Here is a 15,084-nt window from a genome sequence, read left to right as displayed (position 1 = left end):
GATGGTACTGATAATAATGTCTCTTTTTCCATTTTCAAGGAAAAATATGCTGAAAATGATGCCATGGATAACAAAACACAGATTACTAGTGAATTCATTTTACTGGGATTCTCCAAACTCTCAGAAATGAAATGGATTTTCTTTAATATATTTTTATTCCTGTATATTTTTACAATGCTTAGCAATATTACCATTGTCATTGTCACAAGTGCTGATGCTACTCTTCAGACACCCATGTATTTCTTCCTAAGGAAGTTGTCTTTCTTGGAACTGTGCTTCACCTCAGTCACCATACCCAACATGCTAGTGACTCTTTGCTTGGAGGAAAGCAGAATCTCATTTGTTGGGTGTGCAGCACAGCTATATTTCATTTTACTTTTTGGTGTCACTGAGTGCTTTCTCCTTTCCGTCATGTCATATGATCGCTATGTGGCGATATGTCTCCCACTGCAGTACACAGCCATCATGAATAAGAGAGTATGTATTCAACTCTCTGCTTCATCTTGTCCTACAGCAATTATGGTGGCTGCTGGACACACAGCCTTCATCTTCACCCTGCCTTTTTGTCGATCAAATGTAATTAACCATTTCTACTGTGAAATCCAGCCATTACTTCTACTTGTTTGTGGCAATACCTACTGGAATGAAGTCCAAGTTATTGTGGCAGCTGGTGTGGTACTTGTGCTGCCCTTCCTATTTATTTTGATATCTTACAGCCAGATCATCCTCAGCATCCTAAAGATGAGGTCAACGCAAAGCAGACACAAGGCATTTTCCACCTGTTCCTCTCATCTTATTGTAGTAATGCTTTTCTATGGCACAGCCCTCTTCATGTATATGAGACCCAAGTCAAGTTACTCTTTGGACACTGACAAATGGCTCTCTCTGTCTTATACAGTTATTACTCCAATACTGAACCCTATAATATACAGTCTCAGAAACAAACAAGTGAAAGGAGCCTTGTGGAAACTGGCAACCAAAATTATTCTTATACCAAGAAGATAAGAACTCTGTTCAAAAGTTCTGTGGATCATGTCTTATACCAATTTTGCCCCTGTTTATCTTCATTTACTGAAGCTACTAGTTTAGGACATATAATTATTGATTTTAGCCAAATTTAGAAATTGTGGCTTCCTCCCTTTAGTTCTGCATAGCCTATCTGAAAGCAACTGGAAGAAAATTTTCTATTTAAGGCTCTTTTGTAAAGCAGATACTTGGCTCGTTGTCTGCCATTTGTTGATTAAATCTTTCTGATTAAAAACAAAACAAAATAATAATTTGGTGTTTTGTTGTCGTTGTTTTGAAAAAAGGAATCCCACCATGAGTACTTGTTGATACATCAACATTTTATTTATGAGTTCCAACCATTCTAAACTAACCATGGACTGAACTTATTATCTTCTGGCATAAGGTCATTTCTGGAGAAATGCATTTCCAGAATCCTGCATGAGTGTGTGGAGACAGCAATAGCAAAACACTGGATCGTATACTGAAATTTGTTCTTTTAACAAAGATTTACAAGCAGAGTTAAATAGTCAATTCTTTTGATTTTTCTGTGTCATTCTTTTCATGTCTCATTTTGGTAACAATAAAGTCCTTTAAAAAATAGCAAGGGCTAATAAGATGTAGTCCACTATTACATTTCAAATTTTACATTTTGAATATTTTTAGTTTGGAAATATTGTCTGGCATCCTGTTGGTGACATAAGTGTATATAGCCTGAGCTCAGGCTTACAAACTAATTATTGTCATGACAGAAAATGCAAAGCGGATGGCAGTATGGGTGGAACTGCTGATCATATGGTTCGACTAGCATTCAACTTGCTGCTTTATTTTCCAGAATCTAAAATGTATGAAGTGAGCAAGGAAGCAAGCCATCCATTCAGGGTACCAGCAGCAAAGGAAGGAATTTAATAAATTAATTAATTTTGGCTCTTCCCAAAGTCACCAGCACTGAATTAATAACAGCACTGAGAATTATCACAATATTCATAACTCATGGAGCAATTTCAAATAGACCTCTAGCCATTTTCAATGGTTTTATGGACAAATCAGGATTGAATCACACAAATAGCAGGTGAGTGCCTTGGGTTACAAGATGATTTAACCCAGACGGCTCAGGGTTATAGAACTGAAATTGGTGAAGAGTGTAGGAATGATTGTGGCAAAATACAATATGTATTTATTTTGAAGGGAAGTGCCATGTGTGTGTACATATATATTTTAAGACTAGCAATGCAGGTTTCCCTGAATGAATACATGGCCAATGAAGACATAACAATGACTGGGGCCAGGACTAGATGAGTAATTACTAACATAACATAATTACAGCAAAAACAGAGTAGGCATTGTGGTTTGCATTCACATCTCCTCACAACAGTTACCTATTAGCCATATTCCAAGAGAAGTAGCCTGAAATACTTTAGCTGAGTCAGAGGATAAGACCTGGCAACTTCACCTCTCATGTTTTATTATCTGTATTTGTGCTGCATATGAAAGAGACATTGTAAAACCCTTGATTCTGAGGAATTGTTGACCTCACTAGTGCTCAGCCAATCCGTGAGGCTTGTGTTAAGCTTCTGGGCCTTTGTGACATCACAGAGGCAATAGCTAAAGAGGACTTGCATGCTTGGCAGGCTTCAGAGTAGAGTAGCCCACAGAGCAGGGTGGATGGCAGGCAGAGGAGGCCAACTGGCAGACGAGCATGAGAAAACAAGTCCATTGTGACTTGCTAAGCAGGAGCTGGGTCTAGGGAACCGAAGCCAGTGTAGTTCCTTGACCTATCACTGGGTGATGTCGAGCGACAGACCCGGCAGAAGCCTGTTGATGGAAGCTTGGTGGATATTTGTGGGTTAAAGCTGGGGTGTGTCTGGGAGTGAAAGGAAAGTGTCTGGTAGCCAACGTTTGTATGCGTGTGTGTCTGTAAGGCTCTTCAGGCTCTGGCGGAGGTCCGAATCTGTTGGTGCCACGTGTTCAGAAGGTGGTGGAAGCTCCCTTCTGGATACAAAGCGAATGTGATTAAGCTGGTGGATGTGTGTGTGAATGTGAGGCGGAGAATGTGGTTGAGGCGAATGCGTGTGTGTCTGTGAGTGCACTCCAGGCTCTGACAGAAGTCCAGATCTGTGGGTGCAGGCATGACTGGGGACGGGTTCAGAAGGTGGCGGAAGCTCCCTTCCAGATACAGAGTGAATGTGATGAACTGGTGGATACTTGTGGATTGAAGCCGGTGGATGTTGGCAGGCAGAAGTTTGGGGATGAAGTCACCGACAGAAGCCGGCGGATATGTCTGTTGGGATGAAGCTGGGGAATGGTTGCTGATGAGCCAGCCCTCTTAGCTTGTTTGTATTTCTCTTCCAGGGATGCGATGCTTCTTCTGAAGGTGCAACCATCCAAAGGATCCTGTGGGCAGGCTTCTTGTTGAATCAAAGCAGCTCTGGGATGGGTGAACATGAGACGTCCTGTGAAATCTTTGTAGAGCATCCTGGTTTCACTGGTGGACAAAGACTGAAGTAACAGTATATGAAATAAATCTAGAACTTCCTTGAAGGCTATTTATGATATTTGAATAAAATATATGTGACAACAAATAAAACCTATATTATTATTATTATTATTATTATTATTATTTGAAAATATTATTGTTATCATCTTCATTATCATGGATAATGAGAAGGCAAGTCCATAGTGACTTGCTAAGCAGGTGCTGAATCTAGGGACTTGAAGCTGGTGGAGTTCCTTGACCTAACACCGGCTGATGTCGGCTGACAGACCCGGCAGAAGCCCGTTGATGGAAGCTTGTTGGATATTTGTGGGTTGAAGCTGGGGCATGTCTGTGAGTGAAAGGAGACTGAATGGAGCCAGCCTTCTTATGTGTGTGAACATGGTCGAGGGGAATGCGTGTGTGTCTGTGAGGGTATTTCAGGCTCTGGCAGAGGTCCGAATCTGGTGCAGGCATGACTGGGTACCACGTGTTCAGAAGGTGGCAAAGGCTCCCTTCCAGACAGAGAGTGAATGTAATGAAGCTGGTGGATGTGTGTGTGAATGTGAGGCAGAGAATGTGGTTGAGGCGAATGCGTGTATGTTTGTGAGTGCACTTCAGGCTCTAGCGGGGGTCCAAATCTGGTGCAGGCGTGACTGGGTACTATGTGTTCAGGTGGCAGAGGCTTGCTTCCAGATACAGAGTGAATGTGATGAACTGGTGGATACTTGTGAGTTGAAGCCGTTGGATGTTGGCAGGCAGAAGCTTGAGGATGTAGTCACTGTCAAGCTGGTGGATTATGTCTGGGATGAAGCTGGGGGATGGTTGCTGACGACCCACACTTCTTAGTTTGTTTGTTTTTCTCTTCCAGGGAGGCGATGCTTCTTCTGAAGGTGTGACCATCCAAAGGATCTTGGGGGCAGGCTTCTTGTTGAATCAAAGCAGTTCTGGGATGGGTGAACATGAGACATCCTGTGAAATTGGTGTAGAACATCCTGGTTTCACTGGTGGACAAAGACTGAAATAACAGTATACAAAATAAATCTAGAACTTCCTTGAAGGCTCTTTATATTTGAATAAAATATTTTGACAACAAATAAAACCTCTGTTATTATTATTTAAAAATATTATTATTATTATCATCATCATCATCATTACCCCACCTACACAATGTCAACAAATCAGCTATCATTGTGAGTACAGTTGCAGCAGTTTTTGAATGGTATATCCCTGCATAATGACATGATGTGATAATCTCCTTAGCATCTAGAGAGGATGTACCTCAATAAAGTCCCATTAACAAAAAGCAAAAAATGATTGTGTGTCAGCCTTAGTACTATAAACATGTAATGATATACAGGCTCTCTGTGTGTGTGTGTGTGTGTGTGTGTGTGTGTGTGTACATACATTTAGAGCCTTTATGGCTTTCTTATTCCTTTTGTTTGGATTTCAAATTCCCAACATCTTTGTTGGAATCCCTGCACACTTCCTCCCCCCCTTTATTTTCTTTCAACTAATTTTCCTCTTTGGAAGGAACTGGAAATTATTCAGAGTCTGATTCTGATTCTGATAGATTGCATCAGGGATTCCTCTCCTGTAAATAAGGAGATGAGGCTTTAGTCAGTTTATCCTGCAGTGCCATCCTGATGTTGAACATGGGGTCAGACTACATGTCATCTAGGATCCTATGTATTCCTATGTATTCCTTCATAGCAGAAGAGGGTTGGACTGGATGGTCCTTGGGGTTCCCCCTAACTCTACCATTTCTTGTTGGGGCTGCAACTAAAGTTTATTTTTTGAGATTGTTTTTGTGTGCCCACAGGTTTTTTCTATCAGAGGAATGTTCTTCAAACCTCTGCCAAACTTCCCTTTGACATGCTAATTAGTTTGAAATGCCAGGTAATTAATGAAAATGTTCATCTCCCTTGTCTTTTATTTTCACTGGAGAAATCTGTGAAAAATACAGATTTTTCAGACAGGGAGAGAAAAAAATAATCTTTTGAAAGTGGGACTTTTGAAAAGAATGTTTTTTTTTTTAAAAAATACATCTAGTTCTCGATGGGAAAGAAGAAAAACATTGGTTTGTCACAACACTAAAGCAGGATACCAAACCCAATAAAATCCCCATCCCTGGGAGGTCTAGATCTTATTCAGGTAGTTATGTTCACAGTTTGGATTAAAATGTGAATAAGAGAGAACTTGGTTCCCTTCCCCTCTTTTGTCATGCAAACTATGGGCTGGTACAGACATGCCAAAATAAAGCTGCTTTGGGTCACTTTTGGGCACTTTGTGTCCTAAGAGGCCAGAAGCTGCACCAAAGCTGTGCTTCAGTCCTAAGGACTCATGCATCATTGAAACAGCATACCTTCAACATGACCTGAAGCAGCTTTATTTTGGCCTGCTGTCTGTACTGGCCCTATAGCAAGGGAGGGTGGAAGGTTAGTTGCTTGTTTAGACTGAAGCCAACAACATGAAAAAGGCAGCTTTAAGTATGCTACCTACATTCAGGAATATGACAGACTCCCAGTGCATCCTGATAATATTCCTCCAAAGAAACAGAGAGCTAGTGAACTTTCTTTCTTTCTCAATTTTAGTCCTCAGTTTAAAGAAGTTATCCAAAAGGCTGAATCCTATCCCTAAAATAGCTTTAACACCTTTAATAATTCCTATGAAATTTAGACAAAAACCCAGAACGGATTCACCACTTTCCTGACATGGAAGTCACCAGCAGCCATTGGGAAACTGTGCTAGAAAAAGAATATGGAATCTAATAAAGAGACAATAATGAGTGTCCCATGGGATAGAAGGACATTCTATAATTTTTCTTCTATGCTGAATCCAGTTTAATCATTTATTAAACAGAGGCCGGATGGTCCTCTGTTGGGAGCGGATGATGTATTATTGTATGGCAGAAGTTTGGATTAAATAGCCCTTGTAGACTCTTCCCACTTTATGTGATGTGATTCTAACCACAACTACAGAAAATCATTGATATGCATTACACATACGTTACTCGATGTGATTTCAATGGGGCTACTCAAAATGTTAAAATTAATCTACTCCTTTCAGGGCTTGCTCCTGTGCCTTTCCCTGCTGCATCCAGCTACTGAGGAAGCACATCTCTTTTTAAAAAGGCTGGTTTTTTCATGATTAGCTCTTTTGTATGCCAAGACACTTTCAACAAGTATTATTGGGGGTCATTTAAAAGAACATGTCTACCAGCTATTTCACAGAGACCTCCTCTGTTCAAATCAATGTGTTGCTGGGTGATTCAAATTCCCTATGATTTACATACAGTGTTAAGACTTTGTTCAGTACCTTAGGAGCATTCTGTTTTAAAATTTAAAAAGAGGAACTATATTAGTGGGAATTACTCCAGTGAAATTACTTTTAGTTAAAATAATTTCTTGATATATCTAGAATTGCATCCATCTTCTCAAGGATCACATTCATGATTTTAATAAGGCCTGCAGGGCTTAGTTATTGTTTGTTTTTTACTTGGTGTATGTATATATATATATATATATATATATATATATGACATTTATTTACAGAAGCAAAGTACAATCCTCATCTATTCCCTAAGCAGCTAGTTAAAACTACAAGAAACTCCAAAACTGACCATTCTCACATGTATAACATTTGGTCTATATAATAAGGTAACAGGAGACAGCATAGACACATTTTTCTCAGAGGTGACCAAAACTAAGTTGAAGTAAATTTTTAATTGGAACTGTTAAATGAGGTCATAAGGGAATTCAATGTCTGAGGAAACTAAATCGGTAGAACCATATCTTTTGAGATGTAAATTAGCACTGCTGAGCCAATGTCTATTTAATTAATTGAATTCTTTTATGATATTTCAAATTCTGACTGTCACAAGAGATTAGAATTTATATTTTTTTGTTGCAAAAAGGGACTGGTTTAATCACTGACCTGCTTTTAATATAGCAAGTTTTAATTCACCTACTCGTCACAATGAATAAGAAGGAACAATTACTTCCAGTTGTTAGAAGCAGCAGTATCACTTGAACCCAAATGTTTACCTAGCCAGCAATACTCAGCACTTGACCATTACAGAAGCTGGGCATGTCGTAACCCATGCCATACCTTCCTCTAATATGCATTTCAGGAAGTAATTATTCATCTTTAAGAAGTGGTAGAAATCTCTAAAATATGATTAAATGAGAAATTCACTCCCTCAAGTTTTTAAAATTGATTTAAAAAATAGAATCAGAGGTGGAAGAGACCACAAGGGCCAGCTGGTCCAACCCTCTGCCATGCAGGAATATACAGTCAAAGCATTCCCAACAGGTGGCCATCCAGCCTCTGTTTAAAACTCTCCAAAGAAGGAGACTCCACCACTTTCTGATGCAGTGTGTTCCAAAGTCAAACAGCCCTGTCAGGAAGTTCTTCCTAATATTTAGATAGAATCCCTTGCCATGTAATGTGAATCCATTGCTCCATCTTCTAACCTCTAAAACAGCAGAAAACAAGCTTGCTCCTTCTTCCATGTTACATCCTTCAAATATTTATAATATGGCTATCTTTGTCACTTCTTAACCCTCTTCTCCAGTCTATACACACCAACTGCCAAGCAGCTCCTCATACAGCATGATTTCCAGAACTTTTACCATTTTGGTCAGCCTCCACACATCCCAGTTTAACAATATCCCTTTTGAACTGTGATGCCCAGAACTGAACACAGTATTCCAGTTGAGGTCAGGCCCGTAACTAGGCTGGGGCAACCGGGGGCCCCAGCCAAAAGGGGCTCCAAAAGACGTGGCTCCTTTGTCCTCCACAACAGAGGCACCATAAGTGCCCTGGAGCGGCGCTGTTACATCATCGATCCATGCCCCATATAAATAGTGGTGCACCAAGATGGTGCCCGTGGCACACAGTAGGACTCGGGAGCGTGTGAATGCTCTGCCCTACCGAGCCCTAAAATCAGCCTCAGGCTCCCCTAATTTTCTTTTCTACAAAAACATTTGTTAAAAAAGTATTTAAATCTTCTTGAGTTTAAAAAATATAGGCACTCTGAATGTACTTTCTGCCCCAGGGCCCCTAAGGCCTAGCTATGGGCCTGGGTGAGGTCTGACCAAAGCAGATTAGACTTCCCTCAGTCTAGGCACCATACTCCGGTTGATACAACCTAGAATCACATTGGCTTTTTAAGATGCCACATCGTGCTGATGACTCATGTTCAGCTTGTGGTGTACTAAGACTCCTAGACCTCTTTCACATGTACTGCTGTCAAACCAAGTGTCACCCATGCTATATCTGTGAATTTCTTTTTTTTCCTGCTTAAGCGTAGTACCTTAACTTTTTCCCTGTTGAAATTCATTTTGTTAGTTTTGGCCCAGTTCTCTAATGTCATTAAGGTTAAGGTCATTTTGAATTCTGATCCTTTTCTCTGGGTTATTAGCTACCCCTCCTAATTTGGTAAGTATGCCCTCTATTCTATCATCCAAGTCACTGATAAAGGTGTTGAATAACACTGGGCCTAGGAATGAACCCTGTGGCATCCCACTAGTCACTTCTTTAGTCTGGCATTACTTGTTTTTGACAAACTCATGCTGACTTTTAGTGATCATGACATTCTTTTCTTAGTGCTTACAGACTCTCTGTTTAATTATCTGCTCTAGAATCTTTCCTGGTATTGATGTCAAGCTGACTGGGTGGCAATTGTTTGGGTCCTGTTTTTTCCCTCTTTTTGAAGATGCAGACAACATTTGCTCTTCTACAGTCTTCTAGGACTTCTCTTCCATGAATTCTCAAAGATTATTGACAGTGATTCTGAGATTACCTCTGCAAGTCTTCCTGGTGAGCACCTTTGAAACATAACACGTTTGCCCACCTGGCTGTTTTTGACATTACCATCTGGTGAGGAGACTTGCTTTGGGACATATCCTTGGGTCTGCAACAATGGTTAGCCAACCCTCAGGTGACCCACCAGGAAGCATCTCTCCTCTGTACATCCAGTAGGTGAATTTGACTGAGACAAGACATAATGATCCATTTCCTAATATGTATCTTTAAAAATTGCTTTCATGAAATTATCTTTGGTAATGCATCATTTGATGGTATCATACTTAACACTTCCTTTGTTACAGATTAGTTTAACTTAAATGATGTTTAGACCATGTTTAAATCCAAGTTTGTTGCCTGGTCTTTACACCCTAAAGAGGTTGTGGTGAGGGGGCATTTGTGATATTTGTTGCTATGAACTTCTTGTAATTTTTTTTTTTTTACAAAAAATAATAGAGTTCAGTATACATTTCTAAATAGAAATATATTTCAAATTGGCTTTAGGGCATCTTCATGAAGTGAAGATGAGGCATATTTGAAATTTTATTTGTTCCTTATTAATAGACTACGTACAGCTAGTATGAACACATGACTAGTGGTATTTATTGGAGAAAAGATCATAATGTATTTGAAGTTTAGAAGTAAAATTACTTTTAAGTATTTGAAGTATTTCACCTTTGAAAACAGTTTTGGAAAGCCTTCATTATTTATGAAGTCACCAAAGTTTGTGAAAATAGTGTTTTTAGAATTTTAGCAGCACAATCAGTTTTAGAGGCACTGAACAATTCAGTTAGAGACTGAACAGAGTATAAAGCTGCAATCCTGTCCATATTTCCCAGGGATTCAAATCATATATATATATATATATATATATATATATATATGCAAAGAGGTTTCACTAGAGCTTGCCTATTCTACCTCTTTCTGAGAGCTGGGCCATTACTCTCACTCACATTTGCACCAGTTGAGGGTGAGCAGCTGTGCAACTGGTCTAGTTATAAATGTTTCTGAAAAACTTAGTTCTCTTCCTGTGGATTGGGATTTCAGTCGAACAGCTCATTGGGGAATAAAATTGGAAACTATTAAAATTATTTGCCATCCAATTGAGCATGTCATTGCTTCTAGTCTTCCCCCTCCCATATAAACCATCCTGAAACATATGAAAACCTCCTGACCTTACACAAGCCAAGCAACAACCTGTGATAAGCCTATTTATCACAACTCTCTACAACAGCTTCTAGAAATTTTATACATCTTCCAAACATGGTTGGCTTTCCACAAGTAAGTGCTATTATTATTCCTAAACCAGCAATGTTGCTTATATCAATGTGTCTTATTGCATGTATTGCTAGAGATTGATTCTTTGCATACATAGTAATTTTTTATGACTTACATAAAATACTTACATAAAACCTAGAACAGTCAAAGTATTTGCTTGTCATTCTTGTTCTAACACCCAGTGGGTTTATGATTTACTGAAGCTAAAACAGACTAGCCACTCTGATGGCTTTGCATTTTCAGTTTTTTCATATCTGTCTTGTTGAACTATCCATTCTTCATTTCATTGAAAGATCAAGCAAGCAAACTGTAAGAGAGTCAACCTTTTCTTCTTCTTCCAAATATATAATCATATATTGTCCACTAAGATTAGCCACTGGGTATAATTAAAACATCTGAAAATCTGTTGATTTAATGAGAAAGACATCAATAATTTTAAGCAGCTTTCTTTGGTAGAAATTCCGATTGAAGCTTGATGTGCAGTTCATGTAGCCGCCAATAGTAAATTCCAGTTAATGGAACTTTCCCGTATAAATAAGGAGAATGTTATCATCTGAAGAAAAAACAAGTAAGGTTAGCAATTTTTTTCCAATGTGAGTCCTCAAAAAATGTCCCATTTTTAAAGATTTTCACAATAGATGTTTATCTGAACAAATTTCCAAAAAAAAAAATAATAAATAATAAATTGATTTTGGTTTGTTTTTTATAAAAAAAATAATGCACCTTCTCCTTGTGTAACAGTATAGAATTTTCGTGCAGAAAATATTGATTCTTAACTAGAATGCTGTAGTCTGGGATTTACTCATGGAAAATATGCAATAGTTTGTGGAAATATCTTCTACACACAGTTACTATCATCTGAACTGAATTTCTGCTGAAAAATAATGTACAGCGGGGCCTGGGATCCAGGTGTTTAGTTCCATACCTCCTGTGGAATACCAAAATCTGTGGGTGCTCCAGTACATTAAATACAGTGCCAGTAAACTGTGTTCCTTAGGTCAAATAATAAAATCAGGTTTGATTTTTGAATTTTTTTTTTTCAGCATAGATGCCTAATCCAGTTTCAATCATGGATAAAGAATTTGTGATATGCAGGGCCAGCTGTATTTTTAGTACAGAACACTCCAAGATTATCTGTGTCTAGGCTCCTACATTTAGAAACATATTTTGACATTGTTGGAAATTTCTAATATTTTTTTTTCCATCTCTCCTTATGCTCTCTCCTCATCAGACATAAATTTAATTCCAGTATATACCATAATTTCCAGAATAGGGATGTTTATGTGAGATTACCATAAGATGCAGGATAGTAATTATGCATAGCAGAAATACATGGCAATGTAGATATTTTTTCTTTTATTATTACTTTTGTACAGATATACCATATTTATATGCAAAGAACACATGTGCATACAGTATGTCCTCTTCTCCACAGGCCACAGGTGTAGACTGAGAGACAGTGTTTATCCAAGATTGCAGTTTGCTTCATGGCTGAGAGGGGATTGGAGATGAAATTCATACTTCTACCTAATTGTCTAACTACTTCATCAACAACCTGTCTTTGTAAGCGATTCATTACTTTCACACATCAATACAAATTGACTGCTGGTAATATCTGAAAGACGTGCACACGTCCCAGCCTTTTGAAAATTAGAGCAAAGGACATGATTTGCATCTTTCCGGGATCCGATTACATTTTATCTCATTTCCACAACTGTATAAATATGCTTTATAACCTAAGCCTTTAATATGCACTCGGTACTGCATTTGAAGAAGTGTCGACACCCATGAAAGCTTAAAAATCAGTTAGTTTTAAAAGTACTACCATACTACTCCTTTTAAAGTTCTTTTCCATGCTACAGACACTAAATGAAACTACTTTGACAACTACATTATGGGTCCAGACAGGCAAAAATAAAGCTGCTTCCGGTCCTTTGGAGGTATGCATTAAAATGACACAGGCATTTTAAGAGGCCAAGAAGGTGCACCAAAGCAGTGCTCACAGTCCTTAGGACAGTAGCATGGCTTAACGTGGCTCTGGCCTCTTAGGACGCATTGCATCATTTAAACAGCATACATCCAAGGTGACAGAAGAAGGGTTACACTGGCTATGTTCTAGAAGAGTTTTTCTTCTCTACATTTTGCCAGCATCTGTGGCTGGCATCTCGGAAGATGCCAGCCACAGATGCTGGTGAAACAACAGGAAGAAACCTTCTAGAACTGGCCACATAGCACGAAAAAAACCCAAAAACCATGGAGGCCGACCTGAAGCCTTAACTTCACACTGACCAGAAGAACTTTATTTTGGCCTGTCGGGTCGGGCCCATACTTATTCTTTTTTCGGTTTTAGCTTCATGTACACTGCAAAAAATCCTGGTTGATGCCATTTTAATTGCCATGGGCTTAGTGTTATGGAAACCTGGGAGTTGCTGTTGCTTTGGCACCATTTCTCTCTGACAGAGAAAGCTAAATGTCTCACAAAACATACAGTTCCAAATTCTATTAGCAGATGAACCATGGCAGTTCAAATGATGTCAACCTGGATTTTTCTGCAGTGAGATCCAGCCTTGTAATAGTATGTGTTCACCAGCTGATATCTTCATATTAGAAATGTGTAATTCCAATGGATTTTTGTGATCTTTTCAGGAAGGAGACATGGACGAAAATGGAGAATGAGAACAGGACCACCTGTAACTGAATTGTGCTCCTGGGAATTTCCCATCGAGCCTGATTTGCAAAGCTGTCTCTTCATTGTCTTCCTGATCATATACCTTTCATCCTGACAGGAAACACTGGTTTTGTTGCTAATATATCTAACCGTGTTGCACACACCCATGTACCTTCCTTAGACATTTACTATTTGGATATATGTACACATCAGGACTCTTCCTCAAATGCTGGTGAACCTTAGGTCAGAAAGAAAAACCTCACATTGTTAGGGTGCCACTCAGATGTTCTTCTACATCCCCGGGAGCTGCGGTCTGCTACCTCCTGGCTATAATTGTCTGTGAACGTGTATCTGTCCATCTGCCACCCTTGCTTATATAAGACTATGACAAGGAAAGCCTGCCTCTTCTTAGTTTTCGGATGCTGGGTCACTGGTTTCTCCATATCTATTGTGAACACATGGTGATATATCTCCTCCCCTTCGGTGGCTCTGACAATCATCAATCATTTCTCTCTGTGATATGTCGCACTAGCAAGGCTTGCATCGCCCAAGGTCCTACAAACAATGTGGAGAGATTTATAACTGTCTTCTCTTTCTCATTCCATTACCCCATTCATACGCATCCGGGTCTCCTATAGGTTGATCATTGCAGCCATCTTGAAGAAACTATAGAGGGTGGGCGGCCAAAGGCTCGCACACATGTTCCTCACACTTGGCGTCCTGTGGCCATCTTCTATGGCACAGCTATGGTCACAATTTTAGGTCCAGTTTAGGTTATTCAGATCCTATAGAGAAGCTTCTGTCCTCACTTATACAGTGGCGCCTGCCATGCTTAACCCTGTTTTCTACAGCTTGAGGAATAAACAGGTGAAAGATTGCTCGCAGAATATGTGCGCCAAAGGGAGGATTGGTGGCACATGAGGCAGTCATGTTGGAGTCTGATTAATTTGGAAAATATCTTTGCCAACGGTGAAATTATCATTTCAACATGGTGGCATTTTTTCTTTCCTGAAGATTGCCATGGCTAAACGAGAAAGGAAAAGTAAGAATAAAGCCATGGCCTGAGTCACATGGACGAAGCAACATATCTACACTGGGAAGAATAGACCAAGACAAATACAGTACAACAACATGTTTGCTAGCGAGGCAAAGACAAGATAGCCCTACGCTACACATACAGCCCCCCCCACACCTATGTATACATATCCACATGTCCATGTGGAGAAAAACAGCATTTAACTATTGGTTCTAAGACTTTGTCTGTACGTCTCTCCATACTTCTTGGCTGGGGGTACTTTGGGATGGATACTAAAAATGGATTTTCCCAACTCTAGTATCTTCACATCTCTCCAGTTTAATCTCCACTATAGATTAATATCTATAGTAATCTGGTAGCTGCTAGGTTAGTAGCAGAATTTATGAATTCAGTGTTTGTTTGCTGTATCTCCATTTTCCCAAATGCATTTAACCTAGAGCAAATCCCTCCCCCCCCCCCCATTTCCAAATGCATTAAAAAAGGATATCTTTTCCTAGCTGCATGCTTTGCAATGGAATGTTTTTTGCAACAATGCAATGCATCCTAGTTTTGTGATTCACCCCTCCCCACCCACCCACAATATAAATGCAAACATTGTCCCCATTTCTGTAATATACCATTTTTAAATTGTTTTCCAATTGGGAACCAGATTCCAACGTTTTGAAAAGTACATATTATGGACCTAAAACATTCAGCGTTGGTAGATTGCATTTCTGGGGAAAAGCAGAACTGATTATATTCCAATGTCGATAGTTGTGGGACCTAGTTTTAATGGACTATAGGGTGAGCAGGGTTGGAACACAACAGTGAGGTGGG

At 39.4% G+C, this 15,084-nt stretch overlaps 1 protein-coding gene across 1 annotated transcript; it reads left to right on the top strand.

Moving 5' to 3' along the window:
- The first annotated feature begins 63 nt into the window (after positions 1-63).
- On the top strand, positions 64-1,005 carry LOC121933682 (olfactory receptor 10C1-like). The gene has a single exon (XM_042473666.1). The coding sequence runs from the start codon at positions 64-66 to the stop codon at positions 1,003-1,005; it is 942 nt and encodes a 313-aa protein (XP_042329600.1).
- The last annotated feature ends 14,079 nt before the right edge of the window (positions 1,006-15,084 follow it).

The sequence above is a fragment of the Sceloporus undulatus genome, chromosome 6, assembly GCF_019175285.1.
Source record: "Sceloporus undulatus isolate JIND9_A2432 ecotype Alabama chromosome 6, SceUnd_v1.1, whole genome shotgun sequence".
Lineage (NCBI taxonomy): Eukaryota > Metazoa > Chordata > Lepidosauria > Squamata > Phrynosomatidae > Sceloporus > Sceloporus undulatus.
The sequence above is the reverse complement of the archived record's forward strand: the minus strand, read 5'-3'. Positions and strand labels throughout refer to the sequence as shown.